General features: G+C 37.3%; 5 protein-coding genes across 16 annotated transcripts; 3 read left to right on the top strand and 2 right to left on the bottom strand.

The window, feature by feature from the left end:
- Positions 1-70: 70 nt before the first annotated feature.
- LOC117653812 (zinc finger protein OZF-like) lies at positions 71-1,953 on the top strand. Its single transcript, XM_034399742.1, has 4 exons — positions 71-322; positions 449-629; positions 709-822; positions 904-1,953. Exons 2-4 carry the CDS (start codon positions 450-452, stop codon positions 1,804-1,806), a joined length of 1,197 nt encoding a protein of 398 aa, XP_034255633.1. The 5' UTR covers positions 71-322; position 449; the 3' UTR covers positions 1,807-1,953.
- On the bottom strand, positions 1,817-3,489 carry LOC117653813 (bifunctional peptidase and (3S)-lysyl hydroxylase Jmjd7-like). Its single transcript, XM_034399744.1, has 5 exons — positions 3,304-3,489; positions 3,049-3,205; positions 2,787-2,948; positions 2,547-2,713; positions 1,817-2,441 (listed from the first exon to the last, which is right to left on the bottom strand). The coding sequence occupies exons 1-5, from the start codon at positions 3,341-3,343 to the stop codon at positions 1,963-1,965; spliced, it is 1,005 nt and encodes a 334-aa protein (XP_034255635.1). The 5' UTR covers positions 3,344-3,489; the 3' UTR covers positions 1,817-1,962.
- A 24-nt stretch (positions 3,490-3,513) lies between these two features.
- On the top strand, positions 3,514-10,114 carry LOC117653808 (SWI/SNF-related matrix-associated actin-dependent regulator of chromatin subfamily A containing DEAD/H box 1 homolog). 4 transcript variants are annotated; one of them, XM_034399726.1, is made up of 18 exons: positions 3,514-3,911; positions 4,271-4,541; positions 4,640-4,735; positions 4,819-4,931; positions 5,021-5,183; positions 5,271-5,373; positions 5,466-5,825; positions 5,921-6,120; positions 6,208-6,346; positions 6,429-6,564; positions 6,665-6,802; positions 7,308-7,532; positions 7,622-7,726; positions 7,805-7,939; positions 8,029-8,240; positions 8,334-8,516; positions 8,608-8,714; positions 8,801-10,114. In XM_034399726.1, exons 2-18 carry the CDS (start codon positions 4,280-4,282, stop codon positions 8,914-8,916), a joined length of 2,793 nt encoding a protein of 930 aa, XP_034255617.1. In that variant the 5' UTR covers positions 3,514-3,911; positions 4,271-4,279; the 3' UTR covers positions 8,917-10,114. The 4 variants fall into 4 exon arrangements, with proteins under 4 accessions (XP_034255617.1, XP_034255614.1, XP_034255616.1 ...); XM_034399723.1 differs by having other exon boundaries at positions 4,268-4,541; XM_034399725.1 differs by having other exon boundaries at positions 3,514-4,018.
- Positions 10,115-10,177: 63 nt separating this feature from the next.
- On the bottom strand, positions 10,178-17,966 carry LOC117653809 (MAGUK p55 subfamily member 7). 9 transcript variants are annotated; one of them, XM_034399731.1, is made up of 13 exons: positions 17,571-17,966; positions 17,194-17,281; positions 16,821-17,104; positions 16,611-16,742; positions 16,049-16,078; positions 14,447-14,614; positions 14,147-14,343; positions 13,949-14,067; positions 13,242-13,562; positions 12,952-13,154; positions 12,739-12,879; positions 12,447-12,657; positions 10,178-12,370 (listed from the first exon to the last, which is right to left on the bottom strand). In XM_034399731.1, the coding sequence occupies exons 2-12, from the start codon at positions 17,222-17,224 to the stop codon at positions 12,481-12,483; spliced, it is 1,803 nt and encodes a 600-aa protein (XP_034255622.1). In that variant the 5' UTR covers positions 17,225-17,281; positions 17,571-17,966; the 3' UTR covers positions 10,178-12,370; positions 12,447-12,480. The 9 variants fall into 9 exon arrangements, with proteins under 9 accessions (XP_034255622.1, XP_034255623.1, XP_034255618.1 ...); XM_034399732.1 differs by having other exon boundaries at positions 12,443-12,657; positions 13,242-13,544; XM_034399727.1 differs by having other exon boundaries at positions 12,443-12,657; positions 17,571-17,965.
- Positions 17,967-18,017: 51 nt separating this feature from the next.
- On the top strand, positions 18,018-20,778 carry LOC117653814 (vesicle transport protein GOT1B). Its single transcript, XM_034399745.1, has 5 exons — positions 18,018-18,175; positions 18,668-18,759; positions 18,846-19,024; positions 19,409-19,490; positions 19,884-20,778. The coding sequence occupies exons 1-5, from the start codon at positions 18,151-18,153 to the stop codon at positions 19,926-19,928; spliced, it is 423 nt and encodes a 140-aa protein (XP_034255636.1). The 5' UTR covers positions 18,018-18,150; the 3' UTR covers positions 19,929-20,778.
- Positions 20,779-21,259: the final 481 nt, after the last annotated feature.

The raw sequence follows: 21,259 nt of genomic DNA, 5'->3' as shown, positions 1-21,259 counted from the left end.
CACCTACCCTACCACACCCCTCCGCCCCGCCGTCTCCCCCTACCACCTATAGAACGCGAGCGTCGGGTCGGCGGAGTATGTTCCGCTCCTCTCCAAGATATATGTATGTTGTGGTTGTTGTTGTTGTCAAACTGAAAGAGTTGTTATGAATTAGTAGATGAACGTCAGAAAGAAAAATGGATCTTACTCGAGGCTCAGATTCTCGTAACAATTATTTAAAGCATATTCGAGCCTATATTTGTGGGGACGTAGTTGTAAGAAGGTGGTGGTTACTGTACATGTAACCTCTGAACTAACTTCACAGATACAGAGACGTTGAAAGGTACGTGTATTATCCTTGGATTCTGTCAATCCTTTTGTTTCTGGACACATAATAAACATCTCATTAACTGTACTTCGATGACTTCGACTTACGTATATTGAATACAATGTATTGTCATTGTTGCAGAATGAATGTCCAACACTTTAATTTTGTTACCTGTTCAACTGGCGAATGTAATGATTACCCCAAAGAAATAACGGTACGCATTGATGGAGAGTCCCAGCCTATTCTTATTATCCCATTTGAAGAAGAGCCAGAGCCAGAGCCAGGGCCAGTGATTGCGGACTATGTTAATGTCAGAATTCAGGTAAGTCTTTTTTCTTGACACATGCACTGTTTCAAATCTACTAGGGATCATGAACACCAATTATTCAACTTATTTCCAGGTGGAGCCCGAAAACCTAAGTATCAAAACTGAAGATGTAGTAAGAAGGAAGGATGTGAAAATACGAGCAACAAAATCTAAAGAACGAACCTTTGTGTGTGACTTATGTTCAAAGGTATCAATTCGCCTTTAATTAATGTAACTGTATAAAATGAAATTGCACACTTTTCATTTATAATCTTCCTAATTTTTACAGGCTTTTGCCACAAGGCAACACTTGGAACGACATAATAATCTTCATTCAAAGAAAACTTTGTATCCATGTGAAGAATGTGACAAAGTTTTGTTGGACCGATCTTATCTCTTGCGACATATGAAGATACACATAGGCGTAAGGCGTTTTAAATGTCGTACCTGTGAGAAAGCATTTCTCACTCCGTCTAGTCTAAGGAGGCACGAAACACTTCATAATCCTGACTTAAGAAGTCATGTTTGTTCTCAATGTGGAAAACGCTTTCCAGACAATAGCAGTCTTCAGAAGCACAGTCATCTCCACACTGGGGTTAAAAAACATGTCTGTCCAGTCTGTGGACATGGATTTTCACATTTAGGTGACTACAACATTCATATGAAGTGTCATGACCCTGTTAAAGAATATCAGTGTGACGACTGTGGAAGAAGGTTTGCCCGACATAATAATATGGTAAGGCACAGAGCTGTCCATTCAGGGGAAGGCAGCCATTCATGTGATACCTGCAATGTAAGCTTCCAACATGCAGGGACATTAACTAGACATATCCTAAGCTGTCATCCTGAGAAAGCGAAAGTAAAAAAGTCAGTTGTGCACCCTCCCTCTGTTGCACCAGAAGTGCTGGCAGAAGAGGATGTTGATGGTGATCTGGATATGCTGGACAGTAAAATTGAAGTGGATAGAATTAATTCAAAAGAGAATGAGGAAACTGGCTTGTCTCAGCAGATCACACTGATCAGGTCAAGTCCATCATCATTTCAAATTTTTAGATTAAATGATGTGGGAGTTTTGGAGAGGATTGCTGAAAATGTTTCTGTTGAAGTTCTCTGTTCTGGTGAGCAAAATTCCTCCGACACAATACAAGTGAATGATTCGAATGAAGCTGACACTGTGCTCTTGGAAGCCTAGTAAAACTAATTAAATCCTTGTCTATAATTGCTCAAGAATGTTAAGATGTTTAAATGATTTTGTATGCTTGCTATCATGGAAACCCAAAGGTCTGGAAGTATGTTGTCACCTTCTTTTATGTACATTCAGTTTCTTTCATACTTGGTTCAATTTTATTCACACTTCTTTTTTAAAATAATTTTGCCTTTCAACAAGCGTGTCTAAAAACTTATGGTAAATGTATTTTACATCATACTGCATGTCATACCAAAAGTTGACAGCTATGCATGCATGAGACTGGCGCACATGATGATACCAAAGCGATGGTAGAAATAGAGCATCACCAGCCTGCACCCTCACATGGAGAGGCGAGGCATTTTTATAAGAGGGGTACTTATCATAATCAGGGGCCAAAGGGTCTATACTGATCCATGGTATCTCATGTGTCTCATATTTATCATCAGGCAGTTCATGTTTAGGCAACTCATGATCATGTGCACTCGGTTTGATTGAAAACATTCCAGGTGATTCTTCTCTGTAGGTTGCTGTTGGATAATTTTTGTATGGGATCCATGGACGATCAGTTGGTGGATGTAATATGAAGTCTTTATATCCATTCACTACGCAGTAGACATTTTCGTATGGATCTTTGTGCACTTAAATGAAAAATCAGAAAGATGAAAATTAAACAAAACCAATGAAATAAAATAGAACAATATTAAATATCAGTTCTCATAGACATAGTCACATTTTTTACTCACTTGATGTTACTGCTCTTTTATCTCCTATCCAAAAATTCACTGCATCTGGTAGAGTCCCAAATGCTTCTGTTGCCCATGGTATGTCCTTTTCTATGTCTTCAAGTAGCTCTGGTAGTTCATCTGTTAAGTTCGAATTTTGACGTTGCAAGTAATAAATGCCATGATATCTGTAAAATAAATTCTTAGCTGAAAAAGGCTCTGCACTCCTTATCAATGATTGTGTTACAATAATGTACTTACTGTGTTGGATTATGAAGAACCTCCATGAACTCAGAAAATTTTATCTTCTTCTCTTCAGGCATCACAAAGTACTCTTTTTTTGTGACTAAATCAAAGGCAACAGCATCAGCATATCCATTTGGTGTAACCGCAACAAATGTTTCTTTCCCTCCCAATTTAGAGCTGTAAATGTCATTGTACAAAAAGCAATTGCCGTTTAAGAATTTTCGGCATCTGAAATGGTTTAAAAATTTTTGGTTTCATTACAAAATTTATACAGTACCTTAAGTATTCTTTATTCCACTTGTGAAACGCAGGCCAATGACGGCAGGCATTGCGTATTAGAACTGGTTGATTTGAAGATACATAAGAGCGATAAAAACCCAGAGGAGAAATATCATTCACACTGACCTCCGGCACTGAAGTTCCGTAATGAAATTCTGCAAAGTCAAACGGTTTTATTTCTCTTTAACAATAACTGGACACATCACTGTGCCATTACCTCTGTGAATTTTAATGTCGCACTGCCACTCCTTACCCTGCGCCTCAACTGTCAGACATTTGAATAATTCCTCCATCACTTGACTGTGTTCAACAGTGTGTCAATGCAATACAATACAGGTACCAGTTGAACCTTAAAGACACAGCTAGGTTGCAGCAGCCGCCTCTGTCGTCCGCTGCTGCGGTGGGTAAACAACAGAATTTCCTCGCCCCTCCTCTGCCCTCCCCGCAGCCGGGCAGGAGCGGCAACTCGGCGGTGAGAAAGTCACCACCGAAGGAAGAGCTATTGCCCAGACTATTATTCATCGCAAGTAAAAACATCTTTATCGTTTTGAAGATGCGTTAAAATTCATCAAAGATGATTCCGTGTGGCCTTTACTTTTCATTCACCTCGATTTGGTCGCACTTTTCAGGAAGTCCCAAACAGATTTTTCCCGCCGTGGGCTCCCCCCTCCTCGTCTCTCCCTCCCCTTCCCCCACGTGTTTAAGGACGCATCTCTCCTTTCTGATTCGCATTTGCATCCTCAACCGCGGACCGCGGCTTGCTCTGCAAAACTGCAGGCGGATTGTTTGTTAAATTTTCTTTAAAACGAGAGAAATCCGCTGTTGTCGTCGCTTTTTTTGAAGCACCGATCATCCCTTAAAGTAATGACTGTTCTTAAGTATCCATATGTATTGAATAATAAGAGGAGATAGTGGTGTGCTGTTCAAGACAGTCGTTCTCTAAACGGAGGCTTTGTTGTCGGTTCTAAGTGAGTTGTACACCGTCAAACGTTTATAATACAAAAATTAATTCCTCCACATGATGTGACCGCTGTCTTTAAAATGTTCTTTTGTTTGCCGTACTTGCTTGTAGATATTTTCCTGTCAAAGCTAATTCAGTGTAAACATAGCCTCAAAATAGTGGAAGTTGTAAAAACCTTCAGTCAATGTGCATAAATTTTCTTCGTTTTCCTAATATTTGTCTACTTCATATAAAGTCAGTCTTCTTTTTTTTACAGCAGCAGATCAGCATGTCTGGCAGTACCAAGGAATCATCCCCGTCGGAAGCAGCAAATCCACTTCTTGAAAGTCTGAGAAGATTTAAATTTTTGAAAAAGTCACTTCTTGATAGTCAAAATTTGCCTCCTGCAAAATCTAAATCAAATCCTGAATGTGTAGACCTAGACGCTTCTGACAATGAACAGCATTCAAAGAAAAACAAGGAGAAAGAATTGTCAAGTGGCTCAACTTTATCAGTTTCCAGTCCGACTAAACAAAATGGTATCAAATTTGGTATGTTTCTTGGAGTATGCTTACATCCAGTGGTTCAGTCTTTTTCTTCTCTCTCCAAATTAAACTCTTAACTCAAACTTAACATGTCATGACTACAGGAGATGAAAGCCCTCCAGATAGTCCAGTGAAACCAGGAAAGAGAAAAGCCAAGGTTCTTAGTTCAGATACTGAAGATGAGTCTCCAAAGCCCAATGGTTAGTGCTCCTTTTCTAATGTGTTGTATTTGTTGTAAATTTACTCTACTATCATTTTTATGACATTGATATATCATTTACAGGAGTGCGAGGATCTAAGAAGCGTAAGTCAATAGAAGTTGATGAAGAAGGGCGGACTAGTGTAGAGAATGCATTAATTCAACTTCTTAGTTCGTTTCCTGGGCAAGATATCTTAGTGAGTTGCTACTCTAATTTCTCTATTTTTTTTTGGTTGATTACTATTTTATTTTACATGACATAATTTGAACTTGTTACATTCCATAGATTTTGCAAGATGCTCTTTCTAGAGCTAAATGGGATGTTGAACAGGCAAAGATAGACCTTGCAAAAAGGTTATCCGATGACACCGCCAATACCAATACCAATACCAATGGTAGTGCAAAGACGCCCACTACCAACAAGAAAGTCAATGGCTCCAGCAAAGCCAGTAAGTTTTGTAAACCTGTCTTCATTTCAGAATCTCAACCAACAAATAGTTGGATGTCATGGTTAACAACACTTAATTTTGTTTCAGGTAAGAAAAAGAGGAAAGCAGACCTGGATTCTTGTGAAGAGGATAATGAAACTGATGAGGATGATGATGGCCGAGGATTCAAGAAGACTAAATTATACGACAGGTGAAACGCCTAATATCTCTCACACTGTATGTTATGAAATTCTATAACATCTACTGATAGTTAAATCCTAATGTTCAAATTCATACTTCCAGTGATGCTGACTCAGATGAAGAGATTTCTGATGAAATGACAGATGACAAACGTCAAGTTCTTAATTTTCTGTCTGAAGCAGATGTTGGTGAACTATATCAAATGAGTAATTGTTCTAAGAAGAAAGCTGAATTAATTATAGAGTGCCGTCCATTTGAAGGCTGGAAAGATACTGTTGAAAAGCTTGAGAAGAAAAGTGGTTTGGGTGCTGGAATTTTGAACAGTGCTCAGGAATTGCTTCGAACAAGAAAGGTAGCTGCTTCACTCATAAAAAAGTGTTCTAAGCTATCAAGTCAGATGGAAACAGCTATATCCACCGGGCTCTCAAACCTTCACAAGAAACCAAGCATCATGTCTGAAAAGTGAGTTCTAGCTTGCAAAACTGTTAACCTGTGCATTGATATGATACAAACAAATTCATTTCGAATATTGTTAATTCTTCATTTCTGGTTTGCAGTTTGAAACTGTCAGATTATCAATTAGTGGGCTTAAATTGGTTGCTCATGATGAATACCCATCAAGTCAATGGGATTTTAGCAGATGAAATGGGTCTCGGTAAAACAGTGCAAGTCATAGCTTTTCTCTCGTATTTGAAAGAGAACAAATTGAACATTCCAGGAAAGCCTCACATTGTCGTTGTCCCATCTTCTACATTAGGTAAGATCTAATTAATGACACTACAATAATTGTCTGTATAGGTGTCATGGTTGCAGGTCGCCAGTTATGTTCTCTATTTTCCCACAGAAAATTGGCAAAACGAATTTAAGAGGTGGTCTCCATCTTTGAATGTAGTGGTTTATCATGGAAACCAAGAGGATAGGAAATATCAAAGAATTGAGTGGTCTAAGGAGGGGTTTGGTGACACCGAAGTTGTTTTAACCACGTAAGAATCTATCTATCTTTATTGGCACATCTGTTTTTTAAGAATAATTCACTTATTAACATTTACATTTCGTTAAATTTAGGTATGCTATGGTTACCAGTGTTTCAGAAGAGAGAAAAATGTTTAGAGTCATACCATTGCACTACGCCATTTTTGATGAAGCTCACATGCTCAAAAATATGTACACTCAAAGGTTTGAAAACCTGATAAAAATCAATGTGAGTCTTAAATTATTTGTTTCCATTATTGTGGTCTGTTTCATCACAGATTGCTCCTGGCTGGTGCTGATGCTTTGGTTTTTCTTTTTGTCTTTTTTAGGCTCCAAACAGGATACTCATAACAGGCACTCCCCTTCAAAATAATTTGCTGGAACTTATGTCTCTTTTGGTGTTTGTAATGCCCAAAATGTTCAAGGGAAAACAAGAGACATTGAAGACACTTTTTACTAAAGCACCTGTGAGTACTAAACTTTTCATAATGTGTAAATAACTAGGAACAGTCCGAGCTCAAGGCTGAGCCAAAGATGAAAAAGCTCTCTAGATACAGAGCTTAAAACAAATTTACTGTATGTGATTTTAAATTTGAGTTGTTGGCCGTTTTGTCATCTGGTTATTTGTGTTGTTTACTAGCAGAAACAAACTGCAGATGTTTAGCAACACAACCAAGAGTTGCTGGCACACTTGTGACTAAACTACATCCTTAATAATTACTGGTTTTCACTATTGTTAGCTCCGATTTACTAAGAAGGCAAATTAGATTTCTTTCAAATATGTACAACATAAGTAATTAAAATTTTACTTCTCTGCTACGAATGCACCGTTGTGTGGACCCCTCATCTCGAGTTTTAGGTTGGGGCTGGTCCCTTGATTTCTTAATTGTACAGCTTTGCCAAGTGAAGTTAAAGATTTAGGGCTCAGAAATGAATTTCAAGAGTAAGAGGGAATAAAATGCTTTGTTCCAGAAACAAATCAAGGATGACAGTGAAAGTGCAATGCCAAATTTTGAGCGCACCCAAATAGCACAAGCTAAGCATATCATGAAACCATTCGTTTTGCGAAGGCTGAAGCGTGATGTGTTGAAAGACTTGCCAAAGAAGACAGAGGAAATACTTAAGTGTCCTATGACCAAAGATCAAGAGAGAACTTACAAAGACCTCATTGCTGATTTTTCCAAGCAAGCAAATGAGGTGAGACACAATACAGTACTTCCATGGTTGTCACATTTCTTTACCTTTAGATTTAAAAAAAAATTGTTGCTTGCTTGTTTTTCTTCTAGGAATTGAATGATGAACAAAGTGAGCCATCTGAAAGTGGAATGGCAATGTATATGAAGCTGAGGCGCCAAGCAAATCACCCACTGCTTTTGCGACATCACTTTACGGTGCTTTAAAATTTTAATTTCAATTTTTCTATTTTTCTGTGATAGCACGATATTAAACTGTCTTTTCAAAATTTGCAGGAAGATATCTTGAAGGACATGGCCAAGAGACTTCAAGCTGATGTTAGATACAAGGATGTTGTATTTGATTATATTCTGGATGATCTTTATTTCCTCTCAGATTTTGATTTACACAAATTGTGTCTTGAATACAAGGTAATTGTTTATAGCTTATGTGTACCCCTTGTGTGTCTAAAAGCACTCTTTCAATTTTTTTTCTGATTTTTTTTTTTTTTTTGCTGCAGTCCTGTTATAGTTTGCGTCTTCCTCCGAGTGTAATGGGGGAATCAGGCAAATTGATTGAGATCGATAGAATGCTCCCAAAATTGAAAGGAGATGGGCATCGTGTTCTTATTTTCTCTCAGTTTGTAATTGTGCTGGATGTACTTGAAGAACATTTCAAAAACAAAGGTTACAAATTCCTGCGCCTTGATGGAAATACACCCGTCACCACAAGGTTTGCATTCTTAAACCTGTCTATTTAGTCTTTAACTTAGTTCTCTTTTGAAACGTGTATTTTATTTGTTTACTTTATGATTCCTTATTACAGACAAGATCTTATTGACGAGTATAATCAAGATCCATCTATTCTTATATTCATGTTGTCAACCCGTGCAGGTGGTCTTGGAATTAACCTGACCACTGCTGATACTGTAATAATCCATGATATAGATTCTAATCCACACAATGACAAACAAGCAGAAGACCGTTGTCATCGCATTGGCCAGACAAAGTAAATACATCCAATTTTCTCTCTGTCAATCACAAAAACTGTATTATCAATCAAGCTAACATCAAATGAACTTATTTCTCATAAATTGCAGACCAGTGAAAGTAATCCGTCTTGTAAGTGAAGGAACAATAGAGGAAAGTATTCTAGTTTTGTCTCAAGAAAAATTACTGTTAGAACAGGAAGTCTCTGGCAATGAAGGTAATTTCGTTCACACAGTCATTGTTCACATTTTTTCACTTCCAAAGACTGTTTAACTAATGTGAATTATGTTGATGTTGATCTAGATAATGAACAATCCGAGAAAAAAAATGTGGCTAGACTGCTTAAGCAAGCCCTGGGGCTAGACAACAAAAGCAGTCCCAGTTCTTCCAAGCAACTTTCAAAATCGAACTCCAAATGAAGTATACCACATTCTCTTCAGTAATTCAGCTCAGTTCTCTGTGATCATATTACCTGTGTTTTAAACTTCCGTACAAATTTCGTTTATCTTCTTAACTTTTTCTTAATCAATTTTAATTTATATTGATGATGGTTGCATCATAAGTATTTTATTATTTGCTTATTTTACATTGCTTTAACTTATGGGCAGGGTATGTTGGAGAAACCACTGTGTCTGTACCCTGTTCACTGCCTATCATGTTTTAGTTAATTCCTGTTTTTTTTTGTTTTTTTTTGTTATTTTTAATAATATTTAAGTTTTAAATTTTGCACTGCATTTCATATAGGGTCCAGGTATGGTTCCAACCACCTTAAACCCATCTTACTTTGTTTAGAGGTTGGATGGTAGATCTCTTAGTTCTGGTTCATGGATGCAGTGTTTATTTTTCATCAGTTAGCAATATTAATTTCTCTTGCATTTTAAATCAGACAAGTCAGATTAGGCACAAATCTCACATTCCTCTACTCTTTTTTGTTGTTCTTAATTAGTTTAAGAGTATGTCCTTTCGGAACATTTCAATCATGTTATATTCCCTTGTGTGTTTTCTTTTTCATGGTCACAAGATGGTATTTATATTGTATTGCTGTGAAACTTTCTGTACAAATTATTGTGATACATGTTACATTATTGTATTAGTGTCTGTCCCCACTTAATTAACTTCATCTCTTCTTTTACCTGCTGGACAGGTGAGTTCCTTTGTGATGGGAGTGTGCACAAGTGTCATTAATTTCTGTGCACGCACTTATATTTGTGTAGAGAAGAGAAGAGGGATGGCTTTGATTTGCTGAGGATTTCTTAGCAACATTGCAAGAGCTGGTGCATAAACACAGGGCAGTGGCAACTTCGGCCAATGATTCTTGCCTGGCGGGTTTTATTCTTCGTTCCCCTCCCACAGTTGTCTAATGCCAGGTCAGGGGTGTGTGGGTTATGCAATTAGCCATTGAGTGGTTGTGGGCCGTACTGGCAAAAGTGTAGATAATGATAAGTCTAGCTGGAGGTGAAAAGTTCTGTCTGAGGCCTTTGACTTTGTATCACACTGAAGTAAGTTATAAAGCTGTCTATTGATTGATTGTGATACCTTCGTGTACACATAGGATCACCCTGAATACTCAAATTAATTTTTATTTTTCATTCAATAAAGTAGGTGCCCTATTTCTTACTCCTTTTTGTCATTAATAAAATCACCCCATCAAACACACACCTAGAATTAACAACATGACAATGTAATGATAACATTTATTGTGGTTAACCGGTAAAACCCTGAAAGTACAGTACAAGAGAGTGCACAATGAATGTCAGCTTTTTAAAATAACAACAGGCCAACAATGTGTCCTGCCAGTCCAGCCTATTTCACACACAAGGAAAATTAAGGTGAGAGGAATTCAATCTGAATTGTATTGTACAAACTGTACAACTTTCCCACAAATAACATGACTAGAATTTACCAAGTACAATTCTATAGAATGTAATGAAATAAACGGAGAGGGTACTGCGTACTGCTTCATGGGTGTTAAGGATGATAAAGCTATGAGGCACCTCTCAGTTTGCAAAAGCTGCTGCCACAACTTAAACTTTTTTTTCCACTTCCACAATGTTGATACATGTTAAGGCCCTTAATTTAAAGAAACAGTGACTTTCTAAACTTGCAGTTAGATAAAATCAAATAGAAGGCATACAGAGGCACTGGTTGACCATTGCAGTCCATTTTCAGGCAAGGTAAGCGAAACACGCTTCACAATTGGTACAAGTCTAACAAAATACAAATAATTCTATGAACGGCATAAATCTTGGTGCAGGCAAACATTGTGTGCTGTATATTCAAAATGAAAAGAGAAATGTAATCAACATTTTCAAAGATAATACAATTCCATAAGATTAAAATTTTAAATTCAAAATGATAACAATCACTTCAAATGCCAGGAGAAAAACAAGTGTTGTTCATGGTAAAGAGGACACTATCACACTAACTTTAACTTACACACATAATAACAACAATGACAACTATGGCATTTTACAGCTTTAGAATCAGACTTGCAAAAACAATGATTGATATATAAAATTGATACATCTCACACACTGAGATTTGTAAGAAGCAAAACTGGTTTGAGAAAACTCAAAACTAATCTTCCAAGGAGGGGCCTTCCTCTAAAGCCTATCATAAAAAAACACACTTAACGTGACAAAAATCACAGAAAAGAATAATCTTAGGATCAAAACTCATGGGTATAGGTGTCTCCCGACCCTGCTTTGATAACTTAATAATGAAAGGAAGTCTTTTTAAAGGGATATGAAAACCAGTGGAAGTTTTGGAAATTACTAACTGTTCATAATTTGACCAAAAATGTAAAATATGCAAGCCCAATCTTAGTCGTAAGAAGGGATACTGAAGTCAACAGTAGGTGCATGAGTCAACTAATGCAAAAAAGGCAGACAGAACAGAAATAAATTAATGGTCTTCCAAATCAACAAAAAAGGAAAGACATAAAAAGACAGATGTTAGAGCAAATTGTCGAACCAAATAGGTTTGTAAATCTCAACTTCTGCTGCATAAGAACACAAACAAAATGCAGCACCTCACTAAAGCTTTAAATTCATGTAGCATGTGTAATTCTGCCACAAGAAAGCATTGTTTGTTAAAGGTACTCTAATGATAAGGTAGCTAATACAAAGCAGCAAAGTCAGTATCACTGAGTGTTGCACTCTAAAATAGTTCATTGCTAAGTGAGTTTAACCATGAGACTGTCCTCGTCTCATGGTTCATTCTAAAAATTGCTGATCAAGAAAAATAAATCTAGAACTGGTGACTTAGAAGTGCAATTCTTTTCTGTAGAAAAATTTCAATTCATTAAACTCAACATAGTACAGTACATCACAGTTCATGGCAAAGTATCTTTGTAGTGCCAAGCTATCAACACATTAGGTCTTGAGTACAGAAAATCAGATTCAAAATTAATGATTAAATTTGATTTACAAATGATTATTCTTCTTCTTATGAAGCAAATTTAAGTTCCTGAAATTGGCACACAACAACAGTACAAATCTCCACCAGAAGAAGATTCAAAAGGACTGCAGTTAAACAAGCAACAAAGAAAATCAAATCAATTACAGCCAATAAAAAGAAAGCCTCATACAAGGAGATAGAAATATCTTAAGAAATATCAAAAATTGTTCTTGCTCTCTATCAAAACGTAAAAATACAAACACTATGCTAGCATGACAATGACAGTAGTCAAAATGTTAGTGACATGAAACAAATTTTAAAAAAATATTACAACAACACTTGACTAGATAAATTAGCAAAACCACTTGACTAACAAGTATCACCCAACAAAGTTACTGAGCAGATGCAAGAGGTATGGAAGAATAAGGTGATACATGTTGCATTAGTCAGATCTTCCTCTTCGCATTCCAAATCCTGCAGAAGAATTTCTGTTAGTCGCCAAAAATATGAATCATCAAATACTCAGAAAGTATAAAAATCAATTACCAACAAAACCAAACAGCTTTCATAAAATAATGAGAGCATCACTGAACCCAAGATGCTGGGACCCAAAGAGGCTCGTTTTCAACCCGGCTAACAGATCGAACTAGCTGTTCAAAAGCAGCTGACAAATCTGCATTTACAATGACTTCATCAAAAAGATGACCATATAAAAATTCAACTCGTTCGGCACTGCGTAATATTTCTTTGAATTCATCATCCTGAAAATATATCAAATTTAGTTTAATGAAATACATTAAAAATAACCAAAGAATCACAATCAAAATGAAAATTGTACTGACAGTGAATCCTCTTGAGTTGTTCTCATCAAAAGTAGACCTTGCATACGCTACAGCTCTTGTTTCTTTGATCACATCAAATGCTGGAGGTTTAATATAGATGATGAATGGTTTCAGCTGAGGAGAGCGTAACATTTTAAGTGCCTGAAACAAGTAAGGGCAGGTAAAGTCACAATTCATTGTTAAAAAAAACAAAACAATTTCACAATCACTCACTTGATAATGAGGATTCATGACACACACATGTCCTGCATCAACAAGCATTTTCACACTTTCTACTGATGTGCCATATAAATTTCCTTTATATTCTCCAAACTCAATGAAATTTCCTGCTTCATGTTCCTCCTCCATTTTTTCTCTTGTAACGAAGAAATACTCTTTGCCGTTTACTTCACCAGGCCGTATTGGTCGGGATGTGACTGAATAAAGGAAAATGAGAAAGATTCATTACACAACTACAATGAAACAAGTTGCAAGTTGTTAGAAACACACCAAAGAATCCTTACATGGTGTAGGCGTGCGAAACTTTTCAGGGTCAGTGGCAATCAACCTTCTGCGAAGTTCATTGCGCCCCACCCCTGGAGGCCCAATTAAAATAATTGGTCGATAAACCCCTGGCCTGGGGAATAATTTTGCAACTTCTTCATAAGTTGGTATTTCTTCACGATCAAAGTCATCATTCTCTGTAGAGTCATACATAATCTTCTTAGTTTTGGTCCGGGATGCACAATTGGGTGATGCTTGGAGAGAGGATTTGCAGCCGGTCAAGGAAGCAAGGGAAGGAGAAAATGCTGAAACAAGACATAGCCCTGTGGGAGATTCAGGGCCTAGCCAGCAAAAAAAAATTGAAGCTTAGCAAAACCTGAAAACATTGGAGCTGCTAGGTGCTAGGTGCAAAAATTAAGAAATTAACTTTGAGAGAAGTATAAATAAACATTGGGTAATAATAAAGCACATCAATATGGAAATTAACAAAAATTACACAAGGCAAGCTAAGGAAAAGATGGATAAGTAATGATAGGGTAAGCAAAAAAATTTAAGAAATTGAACATATAACATGCAAGAATGGAAGGGAAATACACTGTGAAAGTCCTATCAATAAAGTGTCTCTAAACAATTTTTAGCCACTGATGTCTTGAGGCAAATGGTAAGGTATGCCATTGCAGTAAAAAGAAAGTAAAGGTCCAGAAAAAAACAGAAAAACTGTGTGTACCTTGATCGGTGCGTTTTCCTATTTGAGATCTCTCACGCAAAATCATTCTTTCCTGATGTGCTCTACTAGGTATCAAGCCAGCACGAGTTGTTCTGTCACCATCTCTTCGGGCTTGCCACCTTAAAAATCAAAAGCAGTCAGACACAAGTTGCATTTCAACTCACATTTAATTGAACTGAAGCTAAGTAAGATTATTACCATTCTCCATCGTCTTGATTTACAATGTGCAGGATATCACCTTTCACAAAATCTAAGCCCGCTTCCCTGCATGGAATAAATGGGTCCAGAGAAGCAACATAATCAAAATGAGCTCTTACTCTTACTTTGCTTTCACAAACTGCATGCTTTCCATCAGCTGGAATTAACTTGAATTTAATGGTGCCTTCCGAGTTTTGCTAGAAACAGAAATTGCTGTGAGTTAAGAAGGGAATTCCCCAGTCACAACTACATACTGTATTGTTATTGTATGCACTTATGTGATAAAAAGTTCAAACTTACAAGAATTTTCAAAACATCACTAGGTGGTTTCCATTCGACATTGATGCCATTTACTTCCCATACTTCATCTCCAACATGAATTAACCCAGAACGGTATGCAGCTCCACCGTGGAAAACCCGGGCAACAACGTACTTTCCAGTTTGTTCATCAGTTGCTATGGTAGCACCCTGGAAAAGAAATTACCAGACATATGTAAAGTAGTGGCAGGGAAATTCTTGTTAACAGAGTTAGAAAACTTATTTTTTGGTTTGATTAACTCCTTATATGGAAAGAACCCATTGGCTACTGGGCAGATCTTGACAGTTTGTATGTTCTTACTTGTCAGATGGCAAATTTGTCTTAAATTGTTTGTGCTGTAAGGTGACATGCAAAACTATGGTTTAAAGGCCATTGAAACATTTAAAAAGCACTATTTTTCTCTTTGAAACACATGACATGACATGATATGGTCCAAATCTTTAAACCATGCATTTACATTTTGTTCGCTGCAGAGGCCCAATAAACAGCAAAAAGCTTTACTGAAGAATTTGACATTTTGTGCAAGGGAGAGTAGATGTATGTCTCCTAGCTCATATAAATTGCCATCTTACTTTCAGAGCTCAATGTCCATAGTAGTATGCAACAAAATCAAGGGGGTTGCTGCATCTTGAAAATTGAGGGGGATAAAAAGGTCTTAGCTGTCATTGCATTCCAATATTTTCTTTTCATTGCATTGCTAAACAAATTGTTTCTTAAGGTGAGAAGGATTTCGTTTCGTACAGAGCAGCTACTTGGAGAGGACAGCTCATCAACACTTGCAAGCTCGTTCTTAATTACATAGACAATATGTGCAACTGTACACCTGTCAAGCTCAACTCTGGGTATATGCCTACTGCTGCTGTATAAATACTTTGAAAACTGCTCCACCCCAAGTGAATAACGAGCAATACAAAAGTACAGACAAGCAATCATTTTCAAAGGAATGACAGAATGACAATGCTGTAATTAGATTAAAACAAACGGCTGCAATAAATGTCTGCCTTTAAAGCAAATTATGCAAAAGCTCTGCACAAAAGGAATAAGATGTGATGGGTGATAAATTTCAGTCTTTGATCACAAATTACCTCACCGACGAGTACACTGGCACCGTTACATGTAGCTGGCATCAGCTTGCATGATCCTCATGATATGCTAGGAACTAAAATGCAAGACACATGCTCAAGTCATACCTTGAACAAAAACGGACCTCCACTACATCAAGCCTACTTCAACTAGATGAAATAAATGCCACTATAATACAAAGGGAGGGCACCTGACCAGGAAAAATAAAATAACATAGGGACTGTGGAGAGGCAAATAGAATAAAAGGAAATCCTAAAGGTTTTTAGGAATGCATTTTTACATGCATTGATAGAGAGAGACAACAACAAAAAACCCATTCTATCTAGACAATTTTTTTTTTAAATCTAAATTTTACAGAAAAATACTATAATTAGTTACAAAAATTGAGTATGACTTCACAAAAAGTATCAAAACATGCAAAGCTACAGAGGTAGGACATAGTATAAAGTATATAGCACCATATAAAGAACTGGAAGAGACTTCTGTGCCAGACCACTTACCACAATCGGCTCAGCACTTTGAGCAGACCCCTTTGATAGCAACGTTAAAAGAGACAATATACAATCAGATGCACCAAACAAACAGTAATCACTAAAATTCATAACCACAAATTCAATGAATACTAGACACACCAAAAGGGAAAAGAAAAAAAAAAAACAATGAAAAAGTGGTGGGTTGGGTGTGGAGGAGGACTCTGACAAACAAGTATCACTTAATGAAAAGTGGAATCCAACCTTCCAAATTTTGGCAAGCTATTGTGACACAAGTACAAAGGAAACAGGTGAAAAATTAAGTTTTCCTGCAGGATTTTACATTAAATGCAGAAGATTGAAATGGAGGAAAATTTCAAATTGCTAGTAAGCATACAATCAATATTTCTGTAATGTATCTTGACTATTTCTGATTTCAGTAAGACAAAAATTATAATGACATCATTTTCGTACATTGTGCCACATGTAACTTCCAGTATTATAACACCCTCATCTTGTGTAAGATAGAAGGTAAGCTTAAAAAAAAATTGTACATGCATTGCATTGCAACATCTTAGCATTTAAAGCTTACCAGTGGTTCATCACTTTTCACTAGCTGTGCAATTTTTATTGTTTCTTCATCCTTGTCAACATCTTGCGGAAGCTCTGATAAACGGGGGTTGTAGTCTTTTTGAGCCACAGCATCATGAACATCCAATAATCTCTGAAATATTTGAAAAGAAGTTTAAGAAGTACTTTAAAATGAAAGTAGTTGGCAAAATACACATAGCTATGTAACAACCTGAAGATGAGGATTCTTAAGAAGTGAGCAAATTTCTTCAAAGTCTGGAGACAAATTCTTTCTGGTTGTCAATAAATCCAAAACTTCCACTGCAATTTGAAGTCCATTTGAAAGGATAGGATGGAAGCACTCATCTTTGACTCTGTTTGAGATCTGGCCATGTACGTTGACCAAAGCATTTAGCTCTCTTGATTTCAAAACTCCAGTAAGAAAATTTAACGCTTCATCAGTGGCGGGAACAGATGTACGACACTGGTTCAGAGCTTGCAGTAAGCTCGGCAGAGCTAAATTATGTGGGCGAATGCATAAGGGGAATGTTAAAACGTGATTAAATACATATCGAAATAATTGGATAAATTGTAAAATATTCTACCTGAATCAGAGCTGTTTTGGTCTTCAGACATTTTGACATTATTTTATATCCTTTATAATATGTTTATATTTGAGGCAGCATCCAAAAACTGTGGTGAAAAGAAAAATCTTTTTACTGCTGTTCAAGAAACATGAATGGGTCATCACATGAAAAGGCATCTAATGAGGTCTGATTGACACATTTTAAAGCACTGCCGATTGAGGGAAATCCTTTCAACAAGTCAAACTTCGGTGTGAGGACATACATCCCCCTGGCCGCCGAAAATAATAGCTGACAACCTATGATATCTTAAAATATGTCTTCGAGCAGCTCAGCCTGGGATTATTTTGGGATAAAGTAGCAATCAAAAGACACCATGGATGCAAAGGTTAACCTACATGATTGCAAGGAGGAGTGTGACTTGTCACTAAGGGAATAACTAGCAACAACTTCACCCCTGGGGCTTAAACATTATCAGGAGGCTTTACAGGACAAACATGCTCACATATTTACTAGGGTGGAAAATTATTCTACACGCTCCGCTCTGCCATACTTTTTAAATGCAACCCCAGCGCCCTCTGCCGCAGGGGCGAGGGTGAAGAAAAATCGATTGGGGGTGAGAGAGAAGGGCGAAGCAAAAGCAACGGACTAGAAAAGGGATGGCCAGTGACAGCCAGCGACATGGTGTCAATCATGCCGACAACAATAAATTCGAGTGAAATTCAAGGCGTTAAGATCAATGGGCGGCCAAAGAAATATTTCCGTTTGAAAAAAACAACAAAAGGGCTCCTAAAGGGGGTGGGGGTGGCCAGGGTGGCGGTGAGGGGAGGAGAAGGGAAGGGCTGGGCGGAGAGCCTGTCTGCGAGGCTAGCTAACCTCGCCGCCTGACGCCGACAACGACAACCGGAACACAAAGTCATTTATGACGTGGTCTGTTAGGTTAGGATCTCCTAGGTTTGCGGAAGCAAAATCATAATAATGTTCGAAATTTCGGATGTTCAGAGTACGTATCTACTTTTTGGTTACATTCGTTTCCTTAACTTGTTCTCCGTTAAAATGAAGATGGCAAGGTTGCTATTCCTCAAACCTATGAGTTTTTTGAAGAAAAGTTGTTTTAAAGAACTGTGTGAAAGGTGAAGTTTGCTCCAAACACTTTTGAGAAATCTCTCATGAAACCATTTTTTTGGACCGTCTTAAGCATTAGGGGCAGTTCTTTTGTCAGCGTGATAATCCGGGCTGTGGAGGTTTCCCGGCGGACTACAGCCCGCTTTGGCATATGTCATTGAATGCAATTTCATGTCATATTTGTTGCCTTCAATTTTGTTTGTTGAGCCATTTTAACTGTTAAGCCAGTCCTGAATTCTCTCATTTTTGCTTTGAGTGTTGAAATTAAAGGAGTTGTCCTACAGTCTGTTGTTCCTTGCGTCTTGTTGGTATATGTACTTATGAAGTGCCTGTTTCCTCATTCATTTAATATGCTTTTTCTTTTTCACAGAAATTGGTGTGGGCTTGGCAGCGTTTGGAGTTTTCTTTTTATTTCTGGGCGTGATACTTATATTCGATAAAGGCCTGCTGGCCATAGGAAATGTAAGTTAGTTGATCACACTATCACTCTATTGTCACAGTCTCATAATGTTTTGATCAAAACCTCATATTCTTTCTACAATTTCCAGATTTTATTTATTTGTGGTTTAGCATGTGTGATTGGCTTGGAAAGAACATTCCGTTTCTTCTTTCAAAGACATAAAGCCAGAGCATCTCTTGCTTTCTTCGGCGGCATTGGTGTTGTCCTTTTGGGATGGCCACTCATTGGAATGTGTTTGGAGACCTACGGTTTTGTTCTCCTTTTCAGGTATGTCTGTGACTGTATTTTTTACTTATCACTTTAAATTATTATGTGATTTGTTTAATTGGGTGTGTAAATTCATGGCAGATGGGTACTATTTGGGTTTGATAGTTTGGAAACGCTCTCTGAATTATTGTCTTTGTTTTGGTTAGCCATCTTTTTCTCATATGTATAGGCTGGAACTTGTACACTCTGAACTGTGTACGCTGTTAAGCTTATCAATTTTTTTGCTCTCTCCAACTGATAAGTCTCTTGTGCTCATTCGGGAGCATTGACCTGTGTACCATGCTTCTTAATTATTATATTTACATTCAGTTAACAGTAATATAAACCGTTGATGTTTGTTGGAGGGCTCTTTGTTCAATGTGTACTCTCATTTGCATGTTTCAGTGGATTCTTCCCAGTGGCTATAAACTTCTTGAGACGAGTACCGGTGCTGGGAACTTTCCTGAACCTTCCAGGAGTTTCTGGGGTATGCGAATATTTTGAAAGTAGACAGTCCCAATGATATGCTGAGTGTTGCTAATTAAAAAATAAATTTGTCTAAAGTACAGTTGTAACCATTTTATACTTCCTTTTTATTAGTCGCCTGCTCTGCTTTGGTATTTTGTAGTGAGTTGGCCTTCTGTAGAATTTGCCCCTTATCTGGTTTTTTGAAAAGTCATCTGCATTTCATCTAGTTTTGAATATTATTGATGCATGAGTTCTTTTGGATGATAACCCTTTGTTTTGTGAATCAATACATGTGTCACATTAGGATGAAGCTTTTGTATTGCTTTGGCCACATCATCATCTTACTTGTCAGTTTCATTTCTAAATTAGCTGCTTACTGAAATTGCATCAAGTTATTTTTCTCTGTTCACAGGTAGTGGATAGACTGGCTGGTGATAGCAACAGAACAACTGTCTAAATTATTCGAGAAAAGAACTGGTTTAATTTAGTTTTTAAAATGTCATTATTTTGAAAGAAAGGCTGAAGTTACACCCTGTTTGTTTTTAGTCATTGAAGGTTTATAGAAATGCTTTCCATTTCTTTTGAATTCAAACCCTGAGAACTATGCTCTCTCTGGTAACATTTTCTTAGGAGAAGAGGTTTATAGATACAACATCTCATGAAAACTTGAAAGTGTTGCCACGTATAGAATACCATGCAATCAAATTACCAACGCCTCATAGTTCTAAGTCAAGAGGTTTCCCATTTCTCTAGAGATCTCAATGCTAATTTCATTTGCAGTTTGTGTGCCAGTGTCCAGGAAGATTTTTCTCATCTGCATTCCCTTATCCTATTTTCCTATGTGTCATTTCATGCTTTTACTCTGCTATTTTGCCCTCGTTTTTAAAACTTTTAAAATCTGGTTTTTTTTTTTAATATTATGGTTTGACTGCCTTGCATCTACATCCTGTAAAACCATATGTGTGCCCAATAATTGTTAAACATCAAGATATCTGATTTGTTTGATTTGAGGCTTCATTCAAATTCTTTATTTTCTTTGCTTTCATCAATGCCATACAAATATCAATGAATTGAATTGTCGTCAGTATCATGATGATGGCATTTTGATATTCTTCACATCATTGTGTCCTTTTTCCCCCACATGTGTGTTCCATTCATGATTTGGAATAAATCAGATTTTGCCATCTATGCTAATTGCTCATGAAAGTACCTTGAGTAGACCTTAATGAATTTAAAGAAACCAAAGTGTGCACATTTTGTCATTAAAACTGTACCTATTGTAAATAAATATATTATTTCAACCTGTCTTTTTAGTATGGTCAGTTAGCTGTAGTACCAGTCTAATTAACAAAAGTCAAACAACAAAATGCTGTGGCAAAATAGTTCAGAGATAGAACTCCAAATCCAGTTTCAAAAGTTGCTCAAAATCAAGTACACTCTTCCAAAGACTTGTGTTTGATCACTGAATATAAATTTTTGTGCCTGAATGGTCTTGGCAGTCAAAGAGGAGAAGTCAGAACTATAAAGGGTGATCATTTTGAAAATTCTTGCCGAACTGTGTTGCTTGAGACCACTACGAACTGAATCTCGCGCCCGCCTCTGCGCTCAGGACTGCCAATATAATGACACTTAATGAAACGCAGTGGCGGCAGCGAGCGTCCCTGTGGGTGGATAGGACACGGTCAACGACAGAGTCCAACCAAAATTTGAGGCTCAAAACGGGCGCTGCATTGCCGCGCACTCTGCGAGAAAGGCACGGCGCCGAGGTTTTCGTCCGCAGCGGTTGGC

Source organism: Thrips palmi, unplaced genomic scaffold (assembly GCF_012932325.1).
Source record: "Thrips palmi isolate BJ-2018 unplaced genomic scaffold, TpBJ-2018v1 HiC_scaffold_8, whole genome shotgun sequence".
Classification (NCBI taxonomy): domain Eukaryota; kingdom Metazoa; phylum Arthropoda; class Insecta; order Thysanoptera; family Thripidae; genus Thrips; species Thrips palmi.
This window is presented reverse-complemented; position numbering and strand designations above follow the sequence as displayed.